Source organism: Prionailurus bengalensis, chromosome F2, assembly GCF_016509475.1.
Source record: "Prionailurus bengalensis isolate Pbe53 chromosome F2, Fcat_Pben_1.1_paternal_pri, whole genome shotgun sequence".
In the NCBI taxonomy this organism is placed as follows: Eukaryota; Metazoa; Chordata; class Mammalia; order Carnivora; family Felidae; genus Prionailurus; species Prionailurus bengalensis.
In genome coordinates, this window is record NC_057353.1 from 66,541,475 (window position 1) to 66,560,645 (window position 19,171).

Genomic DNA, 19,171 nt, shown 5'->3' on the forward strand with positions numbered 1-19,171 from the left:
AGAATGGTAAGGATAAATTTCCCATTTTTTTCTTCATAGTCAATTGGTGTCAACACTGGTTTGAATATTTTCCTAATCCTCCTATCAATATTCTCAGTATGATAGAAAATGTTCTGGCATTTCACGACAAAGAACTACTGCAGCATTTCATAGATCATGATATAACTTCCCAGGTAAGAAGTAAAAGGTTTTTAGAATAACATGACTTATTTTGGAAGCTCACATTGGTTCTGGTATAAATATAGCAGTATTTTCTTGAAAGTATATAATAAAAAACCGGTCACCTTTTATATTTTGGAATAAAGAATGGAATAAAAAGTATTCCATTCTTTTTCTCCATTAAACCGCTCTCCTAAAAATCTATAAAGAAGGGTCCATAGTGAGGTAGTTCTTTTTATAATTGTTTTTGATATAACGATTTTTTAATAGCTACATCAAATGTAAGAGAGTATTAGCAATGAATGACTTACGGCTTTTCTGTAGAAGACTGATCAATTTTCCTTATTGATTGTAGCTGTATGCATGGCCTCTTCTTGAAACCGTTTTTTCAGAAGTACTAACAAGAGAGGAGTGGCTAAAATTATTTGATAATGTCTTTTCCAACCATCCTTCATTCCTCCTGATGACTGTCGTGGCCTACAACACATGTTCCAGGGCTCCTCTGCTCAACTGCAGTCTCAGAGATGATTTTGAGGTAAATATCCTTGTTCTCAAGTAGCAGTTCTCAACTTTCATGTATTTCAGTTGAAAACTCCATTCGCTTATTGAGTACCTGTTGCACGTCCGGCGCCCGTGGAACGTGGTAAACAGTGGAGAGCAAGTTAGATCACATCCTTACCCTGACATCGTTGGCAGATAATTCAACAGACAGTTACAGCAGACTAACTGTCTTAAAATCATCCCTTTAGAAAACAAACTTGGTAACACTGGAATTTAGTGCTTGTTGCCTACGGAAAGGATGTTTAACAGTTGGGTCGTTGTTAATTCTGTGCGTGGTTTTATCAGCGATCCATCTGGTCCGTGACAATCTGCATGCTTATTACACACACATACAAAGTGGTAACTAGGAGAATTCTGAGACTTGGCCGGAAAGTTACTTGACAGCATTAGAGGAGGTTTTTTGTTTTTTTTTTAAATTTTTTTTTTCAGGGGCGCCTGGGTGGCGCAGTCGGTTAAGCGTCCGACTTCAGCCAGGTCACGATCTCGCGTCCGTGAGTTCGAGCCCCGCGTCAGGCTCTGGGCTGATGGCTCGGAGCCTGGAGCCTGTTTCCGATTCTGTGTCTCCCTCTCTCTGCCCCTCCCCCGTTCATGCTCTGTCTCTCTCTGTCCCAAAAAATAAAATAAACTTTGAAAAAAAAAAAATTTTAAAAAAAAATAATTAAAAAAAAAAAAAATTTTTTTTTCAACGTTTTATTTTATTTTTGGGACAGAGAGAGACAGAGCATGAACGGGGGAGGGGCAGAGAGAGAGGGAGACACAGAATCGGAAACAGGCTCCAGGCTCTGAGCCATCAGCCCAGAGCCCGACGCGGGGCTCGAACTCACAGACTGCGAGATCGTGACCTGGCTGAAGTCGGACGCTTAACCGACTGCGCCACCCAGGCGCCCCATTAGAGGAGGTTTTTAAAGGGGGAGGTTTTTTCGGTAGACGGGATGAATTGGGTTTGTTTGTTACTTATTTTATGGTTCCCGTCAAACTTTATTTTTACTTAATGTTCGCAGGATACATCCATATATGTATGTTAGAGTTCGGACCTGCCAGCAGAACAAGTTAATGTGGAAACAGTTCAGATATGTTTAATGAATCAAGCTAATTTATTTTCAGTTTTATTTATTTTGGATTTTGAAGGGAAAAGAATGCAAGCAGAAAAGTTTATTCCATTGTTGGGTGAAGCATTCTTCTTCTGATACAAAGGAAGCCTTTGGTTTGAGTTCAGATTTTCAAAGTATTATTTCAAATGTTTGGTTTTGAAATTTTATTTGACTTTGAAAATATGAAATTGGATCTTCATTTTAAAACTTAGGTTAAGAAAAGCTTCAGTGAATTTGCCAAAAAAGAAAGAAAGGCAGTAGGAAGGGAGGAAGGAAGAAATCCTCCTAAAGATAAATTCACATTTACTTTTTAAACTCTTGTTTTAATTCTATCTCATAATGGCTTTGTTAGGTAAATCTCAACTTAAACACAAAATTTTCTTACAGTATTTTTTTCATCATCGGAATAACTTGGATATAAGTGTTGTGATTAGAGAAGTTTATCATCTCATGGATACAACTCCTACCGATATTCATCCAAACGGCAAGCTTGATGCTTTTGTGGCGTTGACGAAAGGGCAATATCCAGTATTTAACCAGTATCCAAAGTTTATTGTGGACTATCAGACACAGGAGCGAGAACGAATAAGGAATGATGAGTTGGACTTCTTAAGGGAGAGGTAATCATAGAACAGTTGTTCTTTGTGTGATAGAAGCAAAATCTGTTAAAAATACAGACAAGAAATTTTTTGTAAGAAACACAGGTAAAATATTAAGTATTTGTGTAAAATCAGAGTTTGAAGGCTAGAAATATCTTTAAAGATATTTAATTCTTGCATATAGAAGTAAAATAATGACATTTTGATCTGGTATACATTTTGTGTTTTGTTTTTTTTTTTTTTTTTTTGAAATTTTTTTTTTTTAATTTTTTTTTTTTAATTTTTTTTTTTTCAACGTTTATTTATTTTTGGGACAGAGAGAGACAGAGCATGAACGGGGGAGGGGCAGAGAGAGAGAGGGAGACACAGAATCGGAAACAGGCTCCAGGCTCTGAGCCATCAGCCCAGAGCCTGACGCGGGGCTCGAACTCGCGGACCGCGAGATCGTGACCTGGCTGAAGTCGGACGCTTAACCGACTGCGCCACCCAGGCGCCCCTACATTTTGTGTTTTAGTTGTTCTTGGATTTTAAGTTACTCAGTTTTCTTTGCATTTTTTTGTGAGACTTGTGTAGGGCATCCTTTTCAATGCTTTTTTTTTTTTAAGTTTATTTATTTTGAGAGAGAGAGAGCATGTATGCATGCAAGAGAGAGTAGGGGAAGGGCAGGGAGAGAGGAAGAGAGAATCCCAAGCAGGCTGTGCTCTGTCAGCGTGGAGCCTGATGTGAGGCTCGAACTCATAAACTGTGAGATCATGACCTGAGCCGAAATCAAGAGTCAGACAATCAGCCAGTCGAGCCACCCAGGCGCCCCCTTTTCCATGTTTTCTACTACTTTAATGAGATAAAATTTTATTTGTAAAAGTGAAAGGCAGTAATTCAAGGTCTCAAAGGGAAATAGTAATTTACCCTTTCATAACCACACATGCATATTGGGGTCTTGTTTGCATCTTGATATAATAATAATATTATCTATTTAAGGCAGATGGTTGAAGATATGCAAGCTGAAGTAGACCAGCAAAGAGTTGAAGATGAAGCTTGGTACCAAAAACAAGAACTACTTCGTAAAGCTGAGGAGACAAGGAGAGAAATGCTCTTACAGGAGGAGGAGAAGATGGTACAGCAGAGACAGAGGTGTGTTGATCATTTCGAAAAACTCTGGACATGTGAGTCAGTTGGATGATTTTTACTTCCTTTTTTCTATATACAACATTACCCGGCCATGGCATGCCCAGTAAGCAAATATTTAAGTTAGTAAAAAGATATCTGCATATACCACATTGCAAAAAATTGGCATATAGTGAAATGTAATTCTAAAACTACATTGAATATAACTTTGCACTGATTATTCAGAAGTAATACAAGATCTAATGTTCCTTGGAGGACATTATTAGAAACATCATTGTACTGTAGGCAGAAATGCTTTGTAATACAGCGCTGGATAAATCACCTTTAGGGGAGTATAATTTTGAAAATTATGTTTTAAACATATCTGTGTGACTTGAAAATTGGAACATAAAAGGATTATCTCATTATGCATTTCATGCGTTGGAGGCCAGAGGAAGATGTATTAAATGCTTATTCAAAAGTATATTCATAAAACAAAATGTTTAAATTAAGATTATGGGATGAGCATTAAGACTATGCCAAATTGTGGGGAAACTCACTTCTGTAACTGTTTACTTATTTTTACTTTTGATTGGGACTTCATGAAACCGATTTTACGTGTGGGTTAAAAAGAATGACTGAACTGAGCAGTAACCTGCTCCTAAAATTCCGAAAGAATAAGCATACATAATCTTTGGTAACACTGGAGCGTTTTTTGGCATCCTTCCTTCAGATAAAGGATATCGATTATATTGAGATGATCTGAGTAGACCTGTTAGGAACTTTTAAATATGAAAAGAATAGCCAGTTGTGTTTGGACCGCTTGTCATTTTCACAAACGCAGACATGGGCGTCGTTTGTTCTGTGTGTGTGTGTGTGTGTGTGTGTGTGTGTGTGTGTGTGTGTTACTCCTGTAGCTGTGTGTGGTACAACAGCAGCTGCGCTGGGATGCGGGCCAGAATGGGGGGCAGGCCTTTCGTTGTTGCAAAACGTAGCATTTTTCCATTTAAATCCACATTGGGAAATGTTTTCATGCTTTCCTCTTGACGTATTTTGTGTTTAAGACTAGCTTCTGTGAAAAGAGAGCTGAGAGCGAAGGAAATGCACTTACAAGATGCTACGAGAAGGCGCTTTCTGAAGCTTCAGCAAGATCAGCGTGAAATGGAACTAAGAAGACTGAACGATGAAATCGAGAGAAAGGTTCATGATTCTTCCCTTAGTTCCCACACATGATCTCCATTCACTCTCACTCAAATGTCGTGACCACCTTCAAGTTAAAGGTTATTGCCAGGATCCACAATGAATGCTAAATAGACCCTTTGATTTTATTTACTTTTTCCCTCAGCTTTTCCTGATCTCTTTCATTAATAGTTTTAAGTTTTCAGAAATGTCAAGAAAATTAGTCAATTTGACTGGTGTCCTTGATGACTATTTCTCTAAAAATAGAAGAATCAGTTAACCACTAACTGAAGTAGGGGAAGTACTCTTTTTTAATATAAAAATGTACACATGGCCAGTGTAAGAAAATTTCCATTATTAAATTCATGGAGTCAAAAATAGGCCTTTCCTACTTTCTCTCATTTTGTCCCCAGACATAAAATGAGAAAATGGATATATATCTTTTTCTTTTCAAGATTTAAAAAAAAATTGTTTTTTGTTTTATTTTTTTATATTTGAGAGAGAGAGGCAGAAACAGAGAGCGAGAAGGAGAGGGGCAGAGGAGGACAGAGACAAAATCTGAAGCAGGCTCCAGGCTCTGAGCTGTCAACACAGAATCTGATATGGGGCTCAAACTCCCGAGCAGTGAGATCATGACCTGAGCCGAAGTCAGACACCCAACCAACTGAGCCATCCAGGCGCCCCAAAATTTTATTTTTAAGTAATCGCTATACCCAACACGGAGCTCAGACTCACAAACCCTGAGACCAAGAGTCTCATACTCCACTGACTGAGCCAGCCAGGCACCCCTTATCTTTTCCCTTTTTAATGGTTGCATAGTATTCCATTGTGTGACCGTCATAATTTATTTAACTAATCCTTTGCTATTGGACATTGATATTGTTTGCAGTGCTTTGCTCTCCAAGATGGTGCTAGTTTGTATGTTCTCAGTACAAACCTTGAGTTGCAGACACAGTTTTGTTGAGTAAATTCCAAGGCATACCAAATTATCCTCCAAAAATGAACCCACCTATGTTATTTTAAGTGTATATGTAAGAGTGCCTATACCCTAGTCAATTTGGAGTGCATCAGTCTTAACATTTGCCAATCTGCTGGGTGGAAATTATATATTCTAATTTGCCTCTTTTTTCTTGCTAGTGAGGTTAAATATCTCTCCAGTTACTTGTCTTCCATTTGTGGAAGAAATATAAATTGTATATCCATTATCATTTGTCCGCTTTTCTATCAAGTTTTCTCTTATCGATTTACATGGGCTGTTTGTGCCATTTGGGGCAGCACTATCCAGTAGAAATACAATGTGAGCCACATAGGCAATTTTGTTTTCTAATAGCCACATTAAAAAAGTAAGAAGAAACAGATGAAATTAATTTTAACAACACTTTATTTAACTCCAGATATTTGTAAATTATTTTAATATGTAATTAGTATAAAGACATGGTTAATGAGCTGTTCTACTTTATCTTTGAAGGGTGCCTGGGTGGCTCAGTTGGTTAAGTGTCCAGCTTCAGTTCAGGTCATGACCACACAGTTCGTGGGTTCAAGCCCATGTTGGGTGGCTCTGTGCTGACAGCTCAGAGCCTGAAGGCTGCTTCCGATTCTGTGTCTCCTTCTCTCTCTGCCCCTCCCCTGCTCACTCTCTGTCTCTCTCTCTCAAAATAAACACTAAAAAAATTTTTTTAACTAAATCTTTGAAATCCAGTAGTCAGCTTATAGGACACCTCAATTTGGACTGGTCACATTTCAGCGCTCAACAGACATATGTAACTAATGGCTGCATACAGCTTAGAGTTAGGACAGTAACTCTTTTGTTCATTGCAAATGTTTTCCTCACGTCAGTGTTGCTTGTCTCTTAAGAGTGGCTATCATGTCTTTTTTTAATCATGCAAAATACTTTAATTTTTGAATAACTTTTTATTAATTTTTATGATTTCTAGGTTTCATGTCCTATTTATTTACTTATTTTTATTTTTTTAAGTAGGCTCCATGCCCAGTGTGGGGCTTGAACTCATGACTCTGGGATCAAGAGTTGGATGCTCTACTGACTAAGCCAGACAGGCACCCCCTGTGTCCTATTTAGAAATTCTAAGATTACATTACCATTTATGCATATTTTTTCAAATTTTACGTTTTTTGTTTTTTGGGTTTTTTTAAATGTTTATTCATTTTGAGAAAGAGAGGCAGAGCGTGAGCCAGGTGGGGGGTGGGGCAGAGAGAGAGGGAGACAGAGAATCTGAAGCAGGCTTCAGGCTCCGACCTGTCAGCACAGAGCCCAACACGGGCCTCGAACCCATGAACTGCGAGATCATGACCTGAGCTGAAGTCAGACGCTTAACCGACTGAGCCACCCAGGCACCCCTCTGTGGTGGGTTTGTTTGTTGGTTTTGATCTTTGATGTGTCACAAAGGTCAGCAAATTATAAAGCACCAACTAATCTGGCCTGCTACCTATTTTGTAAGGACCCTGAGTAAGAATGGTTTTAACTTTTTAAATGGTGAAAAGAACTCAAGTAAATAATAATTTCTTGACATGAAAATTATATGACATCTTAAAAACAATGAAATTGATACTTCAGTATCCCCAAATACGGTTTTCTTGGCACACAGTCACACCCACTCTTTGATTAGCAGAGTCACTTGCCAGCGGATGGTTACTAAATGTTCTATCCCCGCACGCGCTTTATCCCCTCCAACACCACACTGAATGGCAGCTTTATAACGTTTTTCTGACTAGCGGACCTAATTCCCACTATTAGTCTGCCTTTTCATAGTTTTCTTCCATATTCTCAAATGTGTATCATTTCAAATAGACTTTGAGAATTTTACCACTCTTTCTTTCTGAATCCTTACCTCCCCTGATCCTAACAGCATTTTTATTAGGATTGCGTTGAATGTATAGACTGATTTAGGGAGTTTTAAACCTAATTTTAGTAAAATACTAAATAGTTTCCAGTCTTTGAAAGTATTTTTTTTTCTTTTTTTTTTTTTAATGAAATTTATTGACAAATTGGTTTCCATACAACACCCAGTGCTCATCCCAAAAGGTGCCCTCCTCAATACCCATCACCCACCCTCCCCTCCCTCCCACCCTGAAAGTATTTTTTTTTATTTATTTTTGAGAGAGAGAGAGAGCATGAGCAGGGGTGGCAGAGAGAGAGAGAGAGAGAGAGAGAGAGAGAGAGAAAGAGAGAGAATCCCAAGCAGGCTCCATGCTGTCAGCACAGACTCCAACGCGGGGCTAAGTCCCATGAACCAGGAGATCATTACCTGAGCCAAAATCAAGAATCGGGCGCTTAACCAACTGAGCCACTCACATGCCTCTGAAAATACTTGGATTCATATATTAGAAATCTGTCATCTCTTTTTTTATAGCATCAGATAGTAGTTTTTGTTTTGTTTAAAGCCAATTAATTTTAAATTGGTTTTTGAAAGCTATCATTCCTTTTATCTCATCTAGCAAATGAGGTTGATAATACATTATTCTAGAAGTGTGTCTGTGTTCTCCAAAAGTAATACAGGCTTAGAACTCTGCCCTCTCTATTCCAAACTCTTTGAGATGGTGAAGGCAATTTTTTGTCAAAGAATCCTGGAAAGTTCTTTCAGGTTGCATGATCTGGCCTCTGCCCACCCTTCCAGCCTTCTGTCCCTCATCTCCTTATTCCGATAGCAAGCTCTGACCCTGCTAACCTGCCAGAGCTTTCCTACTCAGAGTTCAGGCACCAGCAGGAAGACTGGGTCCAGCACGACACGTACGAGTGACTGCACGTTCGTTAGCAGTAAGCAGAGTGGATGTGCGTTTGCTCTGGCACAGAGCTAGGTGTGTGTCTAAAAATTCATAAACAGAAGAGCTTTTCTAATTGAAAGTCCTAAGAGGCATTATTAACTGTGCCAAACCTCTCCTCCACCTATTGGCATTTTTACTACTCTTGTTTCATAAACTCAAGCATCCCTACCTTTGAGCCAGCTGTTTTCTCAGGAACCTCCTTAAGTTGAACTGCTTGCCAGTCAGTGGTTTATTTGCTTCCCAGGTGTATATCCTTCTTGTACACCCCACCATATTTTCATTTTTACCCTTTGTTTCTCCGATGAGAGGTATTTGATGGTGTGTCTTTTATCTTTCCAATGTCTAAAACTCAGGGATACAACTAGTGATGCGTCATTAAATGTTTACTGAATAAGTGAATGGGCTGAGATGACTGATGGGTAGTTTGTTTGGTTTTCTTTCTGAAACACGTATCATGCCTAAGAAATGGGGACTTTGGGAAGCCAAGTATTGTATTAAGAGAGCTCCTCAGTTTCTCTGTCTACCTCAAGAAGGCCTTATTCAAACCCTCTAGTGTAGAGGAGTGAAAAGCTTCCAAGTAATCAGAATTTGGGGAAAGGTAAACTTAAAATTAACTAAGTCCAAGGGGCACCTGGGTGGCTCAGTCAGTGAAGCATCAGACTTCAGCTCAGGTCATGATCTCATGGTTCGTGGGTTCGAGCTCCACGTCCGGCTCGGTGCTGACAGCTCAGAGCCTGGACAGCTGTTTTGGATTCTGTGTCTCTGTCTCTGCCCCTCTCCTGCTCACACTGTATCTCTCTCTCTCTCTCTCTCTCTCTCTCTCTCAAAAATAAACAAACATGAAAAAAAAATTTAACTAAGTCCAAGCAGGGCACATTTAAACTTGGAGTTCCAAAGTGAATTTACAAAAGTATAGACATTTAATCAAAAAGAACATTAAATAATATTATATTTAATAAGATTAAACATTCTATATTTTTAGCCACCGCAAATTTATATTGCTCAAGTTTTTCTAACACATAATATTGGCTGATATAATATGGTAAGAGCTCCCATCTGTTCTCCCAGTCTGGGTAGATGAGCATATGGTAATTGTACTTTGCTTTTTAGAAAATTAAGCTTAACTTTAACTCAGACATTATTCCTAGACTCTACAGTGAGTGTTAATATACTGTCAATTACTCTGGTATCAAAAGCCCAGTACTTCTTATTGTAAATACGTTTAGTGGGTTGTTTGGATTTCAAGATTACCAGATCTGCTAAACAGAAATTATCTTGTAAATTCCTTTTGGTGTTCAGTTTGTTGTTTGGCCATAGGTACATATGAGAGATCAAGAAATTGCTACTACAGCGAAAGACCTAGAAATGAGACATCTGGAACTGGAATCACAGAAAAGACTTTATGAGAAGGTATAAATCATCTGTTTTCACCGTAAGAGCAGCAGGGTTTATACTCTTTCTAGATTGTATTTATTCATAATTTTTTAATGTTTGTTTATTGTTTTTTTTTTAAGCAGAATATAATGTCACCCAGGATTGTTAAGATAGCCAGAATGTCTGTAGCCAGAATGTCTGAATGTACAGTTTGTTGTAATTCTTTAATTCACCTTTCTCTTAGCAACTTAGTCTAGGGTCTGAAGCACCAGATGTAAGCCCCAGATTTTGCCTCAGGATTTTCTATCGATGTACTGAGTTTCCCTCTATCTGTATAATAGTGACTACAGAATTATCCTGGTGCTTCACAAGGGTTTTACGAGGTAAATCAGACAAGAGCTGTACGGTACTTTAAATTTGAATCTTCTGGAATCAAATTGTCAAGATCTACTTAGAGTATATATTTAGTTTCCACGACACTGGAAAAAGGAATTTTGTTAATATAAATATTTATCATTTGGGAAAAGCATTTTGTTATTCATTTATTTAATGTTGAAACCATAAGTTTTCACTTCCCTCAGCCTCTTAAAGTGAGACTTTGAGTTTGAAATTAGTGATAACTGCAAATATGTAACAGGTAAATTGTTAGTCACATTAAATAAGATTTAAAACATATGGCATCCATTCATATCTGCAACACTTTTAATTACCACGCTGAACTACTTCTAGAACTGAGCCTGGGATTCACACTTTGGCTGAGTCTCCTATGATTTTGAATTCATTTGGACCAAACCTAAATTTACTTTTTACTGTCTTTCCTTTGGGGGAAGTGGGTGATGACACCACGGGGGCATGATTTCTGAATTAACAGAAAATTTGCAAGTAAAATACTAAGAATTTCCAAGTCTGTTTCTCTCATTCTCAAATATTAACATTTTGCTAAATTGGTATTGTCCTTCTCTTTCTATCTGTATACTAATACACACGTAGATACATTTTTTTTTCTAAACTTTTTAAGAGAAAGTTGCAAACATGATGCCCTTTCACCCTTAAATACTTGAGCGTATTATTTCCTAAAACCAAGGAATCCTGAATACCTGACCACAGAACACTTATCAAAATCGGGAAATGAACATATCATTATCTGTTGTATAAGCCTTATTCAGATTTTATCAATCATCCTAAAAATGTCCTTTAGAGCAGGGGCACCTGGGTTGCTCAGTCAGTTGAGTGTCCCGACTTCAGCTCAGGTCATGACCTCGTGGTTCATGAATTCGAGCCCCACGTCGGGTTCTGTGCAGACAGCTCAGAGCCCGGAGGCCGCTTCAGATTCTGTGTCTCCCTCTGTCTCTGCCCCTCCCCCACTCATGCTCTGTCACTCTCAAAAATAACCATTAAGAAAAAATGTCCTTTAGAGCAAAAGAAAATCTAAGATAATCCATTTTTTCAGTTGTCCTGTCTCATTAGTCTCCTACGGCACCATTCCTGAGTTCTTCTTTACTTCTTTATATTTTATAGCAATGATGTTTTTGAAGCATTTGACCAGATATTTTATAGAATGTCCCTCAATTATTGTTTGTTGCTTCCTCATACAAGGTTCAACTTACACACTTTTGGCAGGAATGCCTCAGAAATGATGCTGAGTTTCTTTCCCCACATCAATGTATCCATACCATTTCTGCCCTCTTTTGAAGGAAGTATTTATTAAGCAAACTTTTAATAGAGTTAGAAAATACTGAACCTACTCATCAAAACTCTATCTTGAATTTTATCTGGTCCGTTAGATTCAGACATTCAGATTAGCTGTGTGTATTTCTAAACCAATTCTATCCTAGAAAACAGACAATATTGTGTTGCCCTCTGCTGGAAATGCATGCTCAATATTCCATATATATCTACTTTGAATAAAAAATTTTTTAACAGAAGAATAAAAGCACAAACAAATGAATACTGACCTCTGATCCAGATTCCGTCCCCTTCATCTCTTAGGACCTTGTTACATCAAATCCATTTTCTGCCTCTGCCGTGGTCTCTTTCTCATGCATATGTACCTTCTCGGCATAGGCCCACCCTTGTCGACATTGCTGTGATGATGAAATGAGTTATATCTAGATGTCAGCGATAGGAGTCTCCAAGACTACCTCAGGTTCAGTGATTTGCCAGAGGGACTCACAGAACTTGGAAAAGTTGTTACACTCGTAATCACGGTTTATTACAGTGGAAGGATACAGATGAAACTCAGCAAAGGTAGGAGACACCTGGCTGGCTCAGTTGATGGAGCATGCAACTCTTGATCTCAGGGTCATCATGAGTGAGCCCCACATTGGGTGTCGAGATTACTTTAAAAAAAAAAAAAAACCGGGGCGCCTGGGTGGCGCAGTCGGTTAAGCGTCCGACTTCAGCCAGGTCACGATCTCGCAGTCTGTGAGTTCGAGCCCCGCGTCGGGCTCTGGGCTGATGGCTCAGAGCCTGGAGCCTGTTTCTGATTCTGTCTCCCTCTCTCTCTGCCCCTCCCCCGTTCATGCTCTGTCTCTCTCTGTCCCAAAAATAAAAAAAATTAAAAAAATAAAAAAAAAAAAAAACCTCAGCAAAAGTAAAAGGCACACAGTGTAGAGTCCGGGAGAGAACAGGCACACGCTTCCAGTCATCCTCTGCCAGTGGAGTCATACAGACAGCGCTTAATTTTGCCAGCAAAGATGTATGACAACCCGTGTAGAGTACTGCCAACAGGCAAGCTCACTCGAGTCTTGATATCCAGGGTTTTACTGGGAGTCAGTCACATAGGCATGGAGCGTCATGTGGCTGAACCTGGATACTTAGTCTGCAGAGCTCAGGCTGATCTAGTGTGGCCCAAGGCTCCTGCCATGCACCATTATTAGCATAAACTGTCTGGGGGAGCCCAAGGCCCCAGGTATACAGACACACTCTTAAGGCACCATATTCCAGGGGTTTAGAGCTGGTCAAGGGTTAATCTTTGCTTCGGAGTGTGTAGAATTTGAATAGCTCAGGCTTCTGAGTCACGCTTTACTGCTCAGTGTCTGATATTGGCACATGCCGGGTAGGTATTAGTTTCCCCTCATTCCCCCGGCCTAAGATGCTCATTTTACAAAATGAATTGACAGCTTCCTTCCCCCACCTGCTTCTTTAAACCACCGCCCTGTCGTCTTTCGTCTTTGCTGTTGGTAGATTCCCGTTGTTTTCCTCCTAATCCCTAGTCTCTACACATACATTGTTTTGCTTCTTTATGGAGTATCTAAGATTCCATATTCTGCTTTTCATTTTTACTTACTAAAATCCTTTTTCTAAATGACTGCATATCTTCATATTGTCATTTGTCATAGTGATGAACCATAACTTTGAGTAAGTTTTAAATAACTTTAAATAAGCTAAATAAAAAAATAACTTTTTTTTCTGTTGGATGTTTAAGTGGTTTACAATTTTGGCAATAAACTTCTTCATACATATATCTTCTCTGCATATAATTGGAAAACATTTTTATTTTTATTATTTTTTTAATTTTTTTTAACGTTTATTTTTGAGACAGAGAGATACAAAAGATGAATAGGGGGGGTTCAGAGCGAGAGGGAGACACAGAATCCGAAGCAGGCTCCAGGGTCTGAGCTATCAGCACAGAGCCTGACGCAGGGCTCGAACTCACAGACTGTGAGATCATGACCTGAGCCGAAGTCAAGTGCTTAACCAACTGAGCCACCCAGGTGTCCCACATTTTTATTTTTAATTATGAAGGTAATTGTGTTGCCAGTGGATAATTAGAAAAGCAGGAATAAATTCCTGAATTAGGAAATAACTGCTAATATCATCAGTAAGGATAAGTGAGATTATTTGGTACATACAGTTGCTATTACGCGTCTTTTTAACTTAAATCTTCATGAATTCTGTTTGCCGTCCTTCCCAACACTACTTGTTAGCACTCCCTCCCCAGCCCCCTGACCCTGGCAGGCACTTGTTTACTTTCTGTCTCTATAGATTTGCCTGTTGTGACATTTCATACAAGTGAAACCATACAATGTATAGTCTTTTGTGACTGGCTTCTTTCACACAAAAGTTTTCAAGGTTTGTTCACGTTGTGGTATGAGTTAGTACTCCATTCCTTTTATGGCTGAATAATATTCCGGTGTATGATAAATGTTTATCCATTTGTCAGTTGGTGGATATTTGGGTTGTTTCTACTTTGGGTTGTGATGAGTAGTGCTGCTTTGAAAATTCATGTACAGCTTTTTGTTCGAACATGTATTTTCAGTTCCCTTAGATCTATACCCAGGAGTGTAGAGTTCTCCCTTCTCTACATTCTTGTGAACAGTTGTTACCATCCGTCCTTTTGATTCTAGCCTCACCAGTGGGTATGAAGTGGTGTCTTGCAGTTTGGATTTTCATTTTTCCAAGGACTGGTGATTCTGGGCATCTTTTCATGTGTATATTGGCCATTTTTATATCTTCTCTGGAGAACGTGTGGCTAATGTCTATTCAAAGTACGCACAGCCATGCTTTTGGTTTAATATCTCCTGTCATTTTTTATTGAAAACTAGATATTTTAGGGGTGCCTGGGTGGCTTGGTCTGTTGAGCGCCCAACTTCAGCTCAGGTCATGATCTCACAGCTTGTGGGTTCAAGCCCCGCATTGGGCTCTGTGCTGACAGCTCAGAGCCTGGAGCCTGCTTCTGATTCTGTGCCTCCCTCTCTCTCTGCCCCTCCCCTGCTCGTGCTCTGTCTCTCTCTCAAAAATAAACAAACATTAAAAAAAGAAAGAAAATTAGATATTTTAAATCATGTGATATGACAGTTCTGAAAATCAGATTCTCCTCCCTCCTCAGCATTTCTTGTTTCTTAGTGACTTCACTGAGCTGATTTGGTAAAGTTGAATTTACAGAGAACTAAATTAAAGTCTTCACTTGGTTTTAGCGACTGGACAGAGATTTCCTTAAGTGGCCTTGTACCAGTAAAGCCTCTAGGTCTTTGCCCAGAGGCTCTGTGTGCATCGTGTTGGGGCCTGCCTTCAACGCTTCGCTTCGCAGCTTACAACTCCAGAGTTCCCTTCCTGACTATGCAGAACCCCCATTCACCAGACTTAAGAGCCCTGCGCTTCCTCAGATCTGAGCATTCACATAGCCCTGCGCATGTGTACAGCCTTCCACGTGCACATGGACTTTTAGGTCTCCGGGAATCTATCAGCTTTTCAAAGTGCCCTGCAGACGTCTAATTCTTCAGTGTTTTCTGTGAATACTTTTTGGTTAGCTTGTGGTTTGCACTGCGATAGGCTCTCTCCAGCAGCCAAGATATTCACCAGGGTCCTCATGTAGTTCAGCAAATGTCCCCAGGGAAGAGGCGGTTCAAGGTAGTGAGTTCTGAGTCATGGCAAATAAAGACAGCTTTGGGAGTACGTTCTTCCAGAACCACCGTATCGGTCAGTGGGGACCGTTACTGGACAGTGGGAGTTTGCAGGAGTCCCACCTCCATTCTGCCCCCTCCTTTGGCTGCCAGGTTGCTGGTCTTAAAGGCTAATGCAGAGCTTAAGGGTAGGGTGGGACTAGGGATGAGGCAAGTTAAAAATGCCCTAATGCTTTCTGTTCTTACCAAGATGGAGCCATTTTTGTGAGTAAATGATCCTCAAATTGCTTCAAGCCTTTGGTTAATTTCCAGAGTTCCGAAAGAGTTGGTTTTGCAAGTGTTCGCAGTGCTTTTTTGGATGAGAGTATTTTCAGAGGTCCCTACTTTTATTTTCACTGATGTCACTGCTGTTTGCTTTCTACTTTGAAAATTAGATGACCACAATTCTTATTTGTGTGCTAGTATTCGGGGGGGGGGGGGAGTCATTTTGTGTTCTAGCATTATTATATAGATTTGTGTTTTCTCTCTTTATTTTTAAAAAAAATTTTTTTAACAGAATCTTATTAGAAATCAGGAAGCTGTTGCAAAAGAAATGAGAGAAGATGCAGATACCTATAGGCGAAAAGTGGATCTTGAAGAACACATGTTCCATAAACTGATAGAAGCAGGTCAAACTCAGAACCAAAAAACTCAGAAGGTAAAAATATGGTAAACTTAGTGCACATAGAGAGGGGGAAGTTTCCATCTGTCATCCGTTTCTGTGTTTATTTTTCCCTGCCCTGCCTCCCCCATCTGTCATCCTCTCAAAGGAGAAGATTCAAAATTGAACTCTGCAACGGAGTTAATTCATTTCTTTGCTTCAGTTATCACAGCTCTTAGAATCTCACATTATTTTATTTATAGGCTACTTACTTCACTGCCAGACATATACAAGTATCTTTTATATTTTGAGAATTTTAAGATCTAGAAGATACAAGGGAAATAATAACTTCATAAATACTAACCTACTGTGTTATGTCTCAGAAATTATCCCTGAGCAGATTAGTTGCAAAACATCAGGTCTTTGCCTGGTATATAAGCCAGGGTTTCCAAAGTATATTCTGTAGAATATTCATAACTATTATTCAGTAAAACAGGTGGCAACTAAGTATCGGAAGTGCTGTTTAAAGTTGGGATTTTTCGGGGCACCTGGGTGGCTCGGTCAGTTTAGCATCTGACTCTTGATTTTCTCAGGTCATGATCTCACGGTTCGTGGGAGTAAGTCCCACATTGGGCTCCATCCGTGTTGACAGTGCTGAGCCTGCTTGGGATTCTCTCTCTCCCTCTTTGTTTCTCCCTTGCTCTTTCTCTCTCTCTTTCTCTTTCTCTCTCTCTCTCTCTCTCTCTCTCTCTCTCTCTCTCTGTCTCGCTCTCTGAATAAATAAACTTTAAAAAAAGAAGTTAGGATTTTTCATGCCAAATTTGAGGATATGGTACTTTGTGAGGCTTTAAGAAAATTTTCCAAACTTATTTTGTACAATTTCTGTGGAGTACCCTTTCAGAAATGCTGGCTCAAGTGAATTGAAATAGAATTTGAGAACTTCAAGAAAGAACTTTCTGTATCATCCAGTCAACAAAATGCTGAGTAGGTCTGTGGCCAGGCTTGGCCCTGGTCCAAAAGCCAGCAACGATATAAGACTTCCCTGTCTTCTGTTCAACAACCATCCCTTAGCGGATCCCATCAGCATAGCCCACCATTGATTTTTCCATATAGGCTTTTGTTCAGTCTGTAAGAATGGGCTCTTCTGACTCCTTTTCACGGGTTGAAATATGGAAATTGTTTAATCCTACCCATTCCTGAGCCTAGAAATTCTCAGTCTTGGCTATGTATTAGAATCTCCTTTGTAAAAGTTCCAACATCTCGCCACCCCAGAAGCTGATGTAATTGGTTTGTGCTGGGTCCTGGACACCAGTGTGTTTTAAATACCATTAGGTTGGGGCGCCTGGGTTGGGTGGCTCAGTCGGTTAAGTGACCGACTTCAGCGGAGGTCATGATCTCACGGTTCGTGGGTTCGAGCCCCACATCGGGCTCTGTACTGAACGCTTGCTCGGAGCCTGGAGCCTGCTTCAGATTCTGTGTCTCCTTCTTTCTCTGCCCCTCCCCTGCTTGTACTCTGTCTCACTCTGTCTCTCAAAAATAAATAAATGTAAAAAAAAATAAAAAGTGAAAGTAAACACCGTTAGGTTACAAACAGCTACCCTAGAAACTTGGTTACATTGAACAGATATACCATATTTTATATATAGTCTGACCTTGTTTCTGAAATTTACAAATATTTCTTAGTTAATTGAAGAAAATTTGGCAGAAGCTGAACAAGCATGTCTAAATGCCGACTGGCGAATTCAAGCTTTACATAAACAAAGATGTGATGATCTACAGCGGAACGCATGTTACCAGGAAGTGGCCAAACTCCTTCGGGAAAACAGAAGGAAAGAAACAGAAGTATTGAATGCAATGGTGGGGGAGGGAGCTAAAAAGGTAAGAATGGGGTTACAGATTTTTTTTGTTATTCATCGTATAAATTTTGAAATATAATCAAACAACAGAAGCATCAAACCAGATAATTCCTCTTGGAAAAGCGAATCTAATTTTAGTAGGTATATACAGAGAAGGAATCTAATACGATACCTAAAAATGACTAGGCATCTTTCTCAATGACATTAGTGCCTCTCAAGTTCTCAGCTTCCTGGATTGGGTTTGTTCTGACTGATTGGATAATATTACTATTTAATTTTACCTAATTTTTGATTCTTACAATGTAGACAGCTTTAAACGGTTAGGAATTATATGTAGCTACTACTAACAAAACCTGAAATAATAGTGACAATGAGCAAGATGTAAGTGTTTTTCTTTTTCATGTGAAAGAAGTCCGGGGGTAGGAAACCCAGGGCTGGTTTCCTGGCTCCAAGGTCATTAGGGAAAGTGCCTCCTTCAGTCTTTCTGCGCTACTTCTTGGTGCATGGCTTTCGTTCTTGAGGACAGCTTACCACCCAAGATGACTGCTGCTTTCCAGCCATCACATATACATTCCAGACAGCAGGAAGAAGGTAGGGCAGAAGTAGAAAAGGGCCCACTCCCGGCTGAGACAACCCTGTAACTCCTTTCTAGAAGTCCCACATCACATTCTGGCCACATTTGTCTGCAGAAGATGTTGGGAAACGTAGCATTTTTTAGCAGGGAGCATTATCATCCGAGATAAAAGTAGAATTCTATTCCTCAAGAGTCAGAGAATGGATTTCAAGGAGGCAACGAAGAGCATGTCACACAGACGAATCCTTTGGTGGATCCCACCAGCAGCTCTGGCACCCGTGCTCTGTCGATATTATCGCAGACAGAGCAGACTTCCCCGAGGACACTGCGGAGCTAGGGAGAGGTCAGGAACCAGAGGGCTGGCTGTAGTTCACTCCTCTTCATGCTGCTCTGTCGTGATGTCTATTCTGAAAGCTTTTCATAATGTGTTTCCTTCAAGTGACTGTTCCTATTCATTTTCTTCCTACCCCATATAACGTGGCCCTGTGTGAGAACACTTTCGGTCAAGGACAGGGAGGGGTGGGAATGATGCCCACTGAGGCTGTTCTCAGGAACGTTATGGTGGGAGCCCACGTCTTCGAGGATTGCTGACCTTAGCGCTGGACTGCACACTGTTCGGTGCTGCTGTAGTTTGGGTGAAACAGAGTGTTTGAGGGTAGACTCGGGATCACTGTAAGGGCTTTCCTCCTTTGTATCTGGTGTGCTGGCTTCTAAAGCTAGCCTGATTACTGAGAGGCCTTGGGAAATCACTAAAACTCGGCCTCCTTATCAGTAATGGGAAAGGCCTGGATTTCTTGGCCCCTAATGATTCCTTAAAATTGTGTCATTTCACACATATTTAATGCGTTAGCATTTCTATAACAAAAATTATACTATATGTTAACTAACTGGGTTTAAATTTAAAAAACT

The 19,171-nt window shown here is 39.8% G+C and overlaps 1 protein-coding gene across 4 annotated transcripts in view; it reads left to right on the forward strand.

The window, feature by feature from the left end:
- Positions 1-19,171, forward strand: part of TBC1D31 (TBC1 domain family member 31) — a 77,219-nt gene that overhangs the window by 48,050 nt on the left and 9,998 nt on the right. For 3 of the 4 annotated variants that reach the window (XM_043601685.1, XM_043601686.1, XM_043601688.1), the window contains 8 exons: positions 40-173; positions 515-694; positions 2,199-2,431; positions 3,389-3,541; positions 4,579-4,714; positions 9,791-9,883; positions 15,749-15,889; positions 17,516-17,710. In XM_043601685.1, the coding sequence (XP_043457620.1) occupies positions 40-173; positions 515-694; positions 2,199-2,431; positions 3,389-3,541; positions 4,579-4,714; positions 9,791-9,883; positions 15,749-15,889; positions 17,516-17,710 (1,265 nt within the window). The remainder of the gene's footprint in view (positions 1-39; positions 174-514; positions 695-2,198; positions 2,432-3,388; positions 3,542-4,578; positions 4,715-9,790; positions 9,884-15,748; positions 15,890-17,515; positions 17,711-19,171) is intronic. The other variant, XM_043601687.1, reaches the window with a different exon arrangement.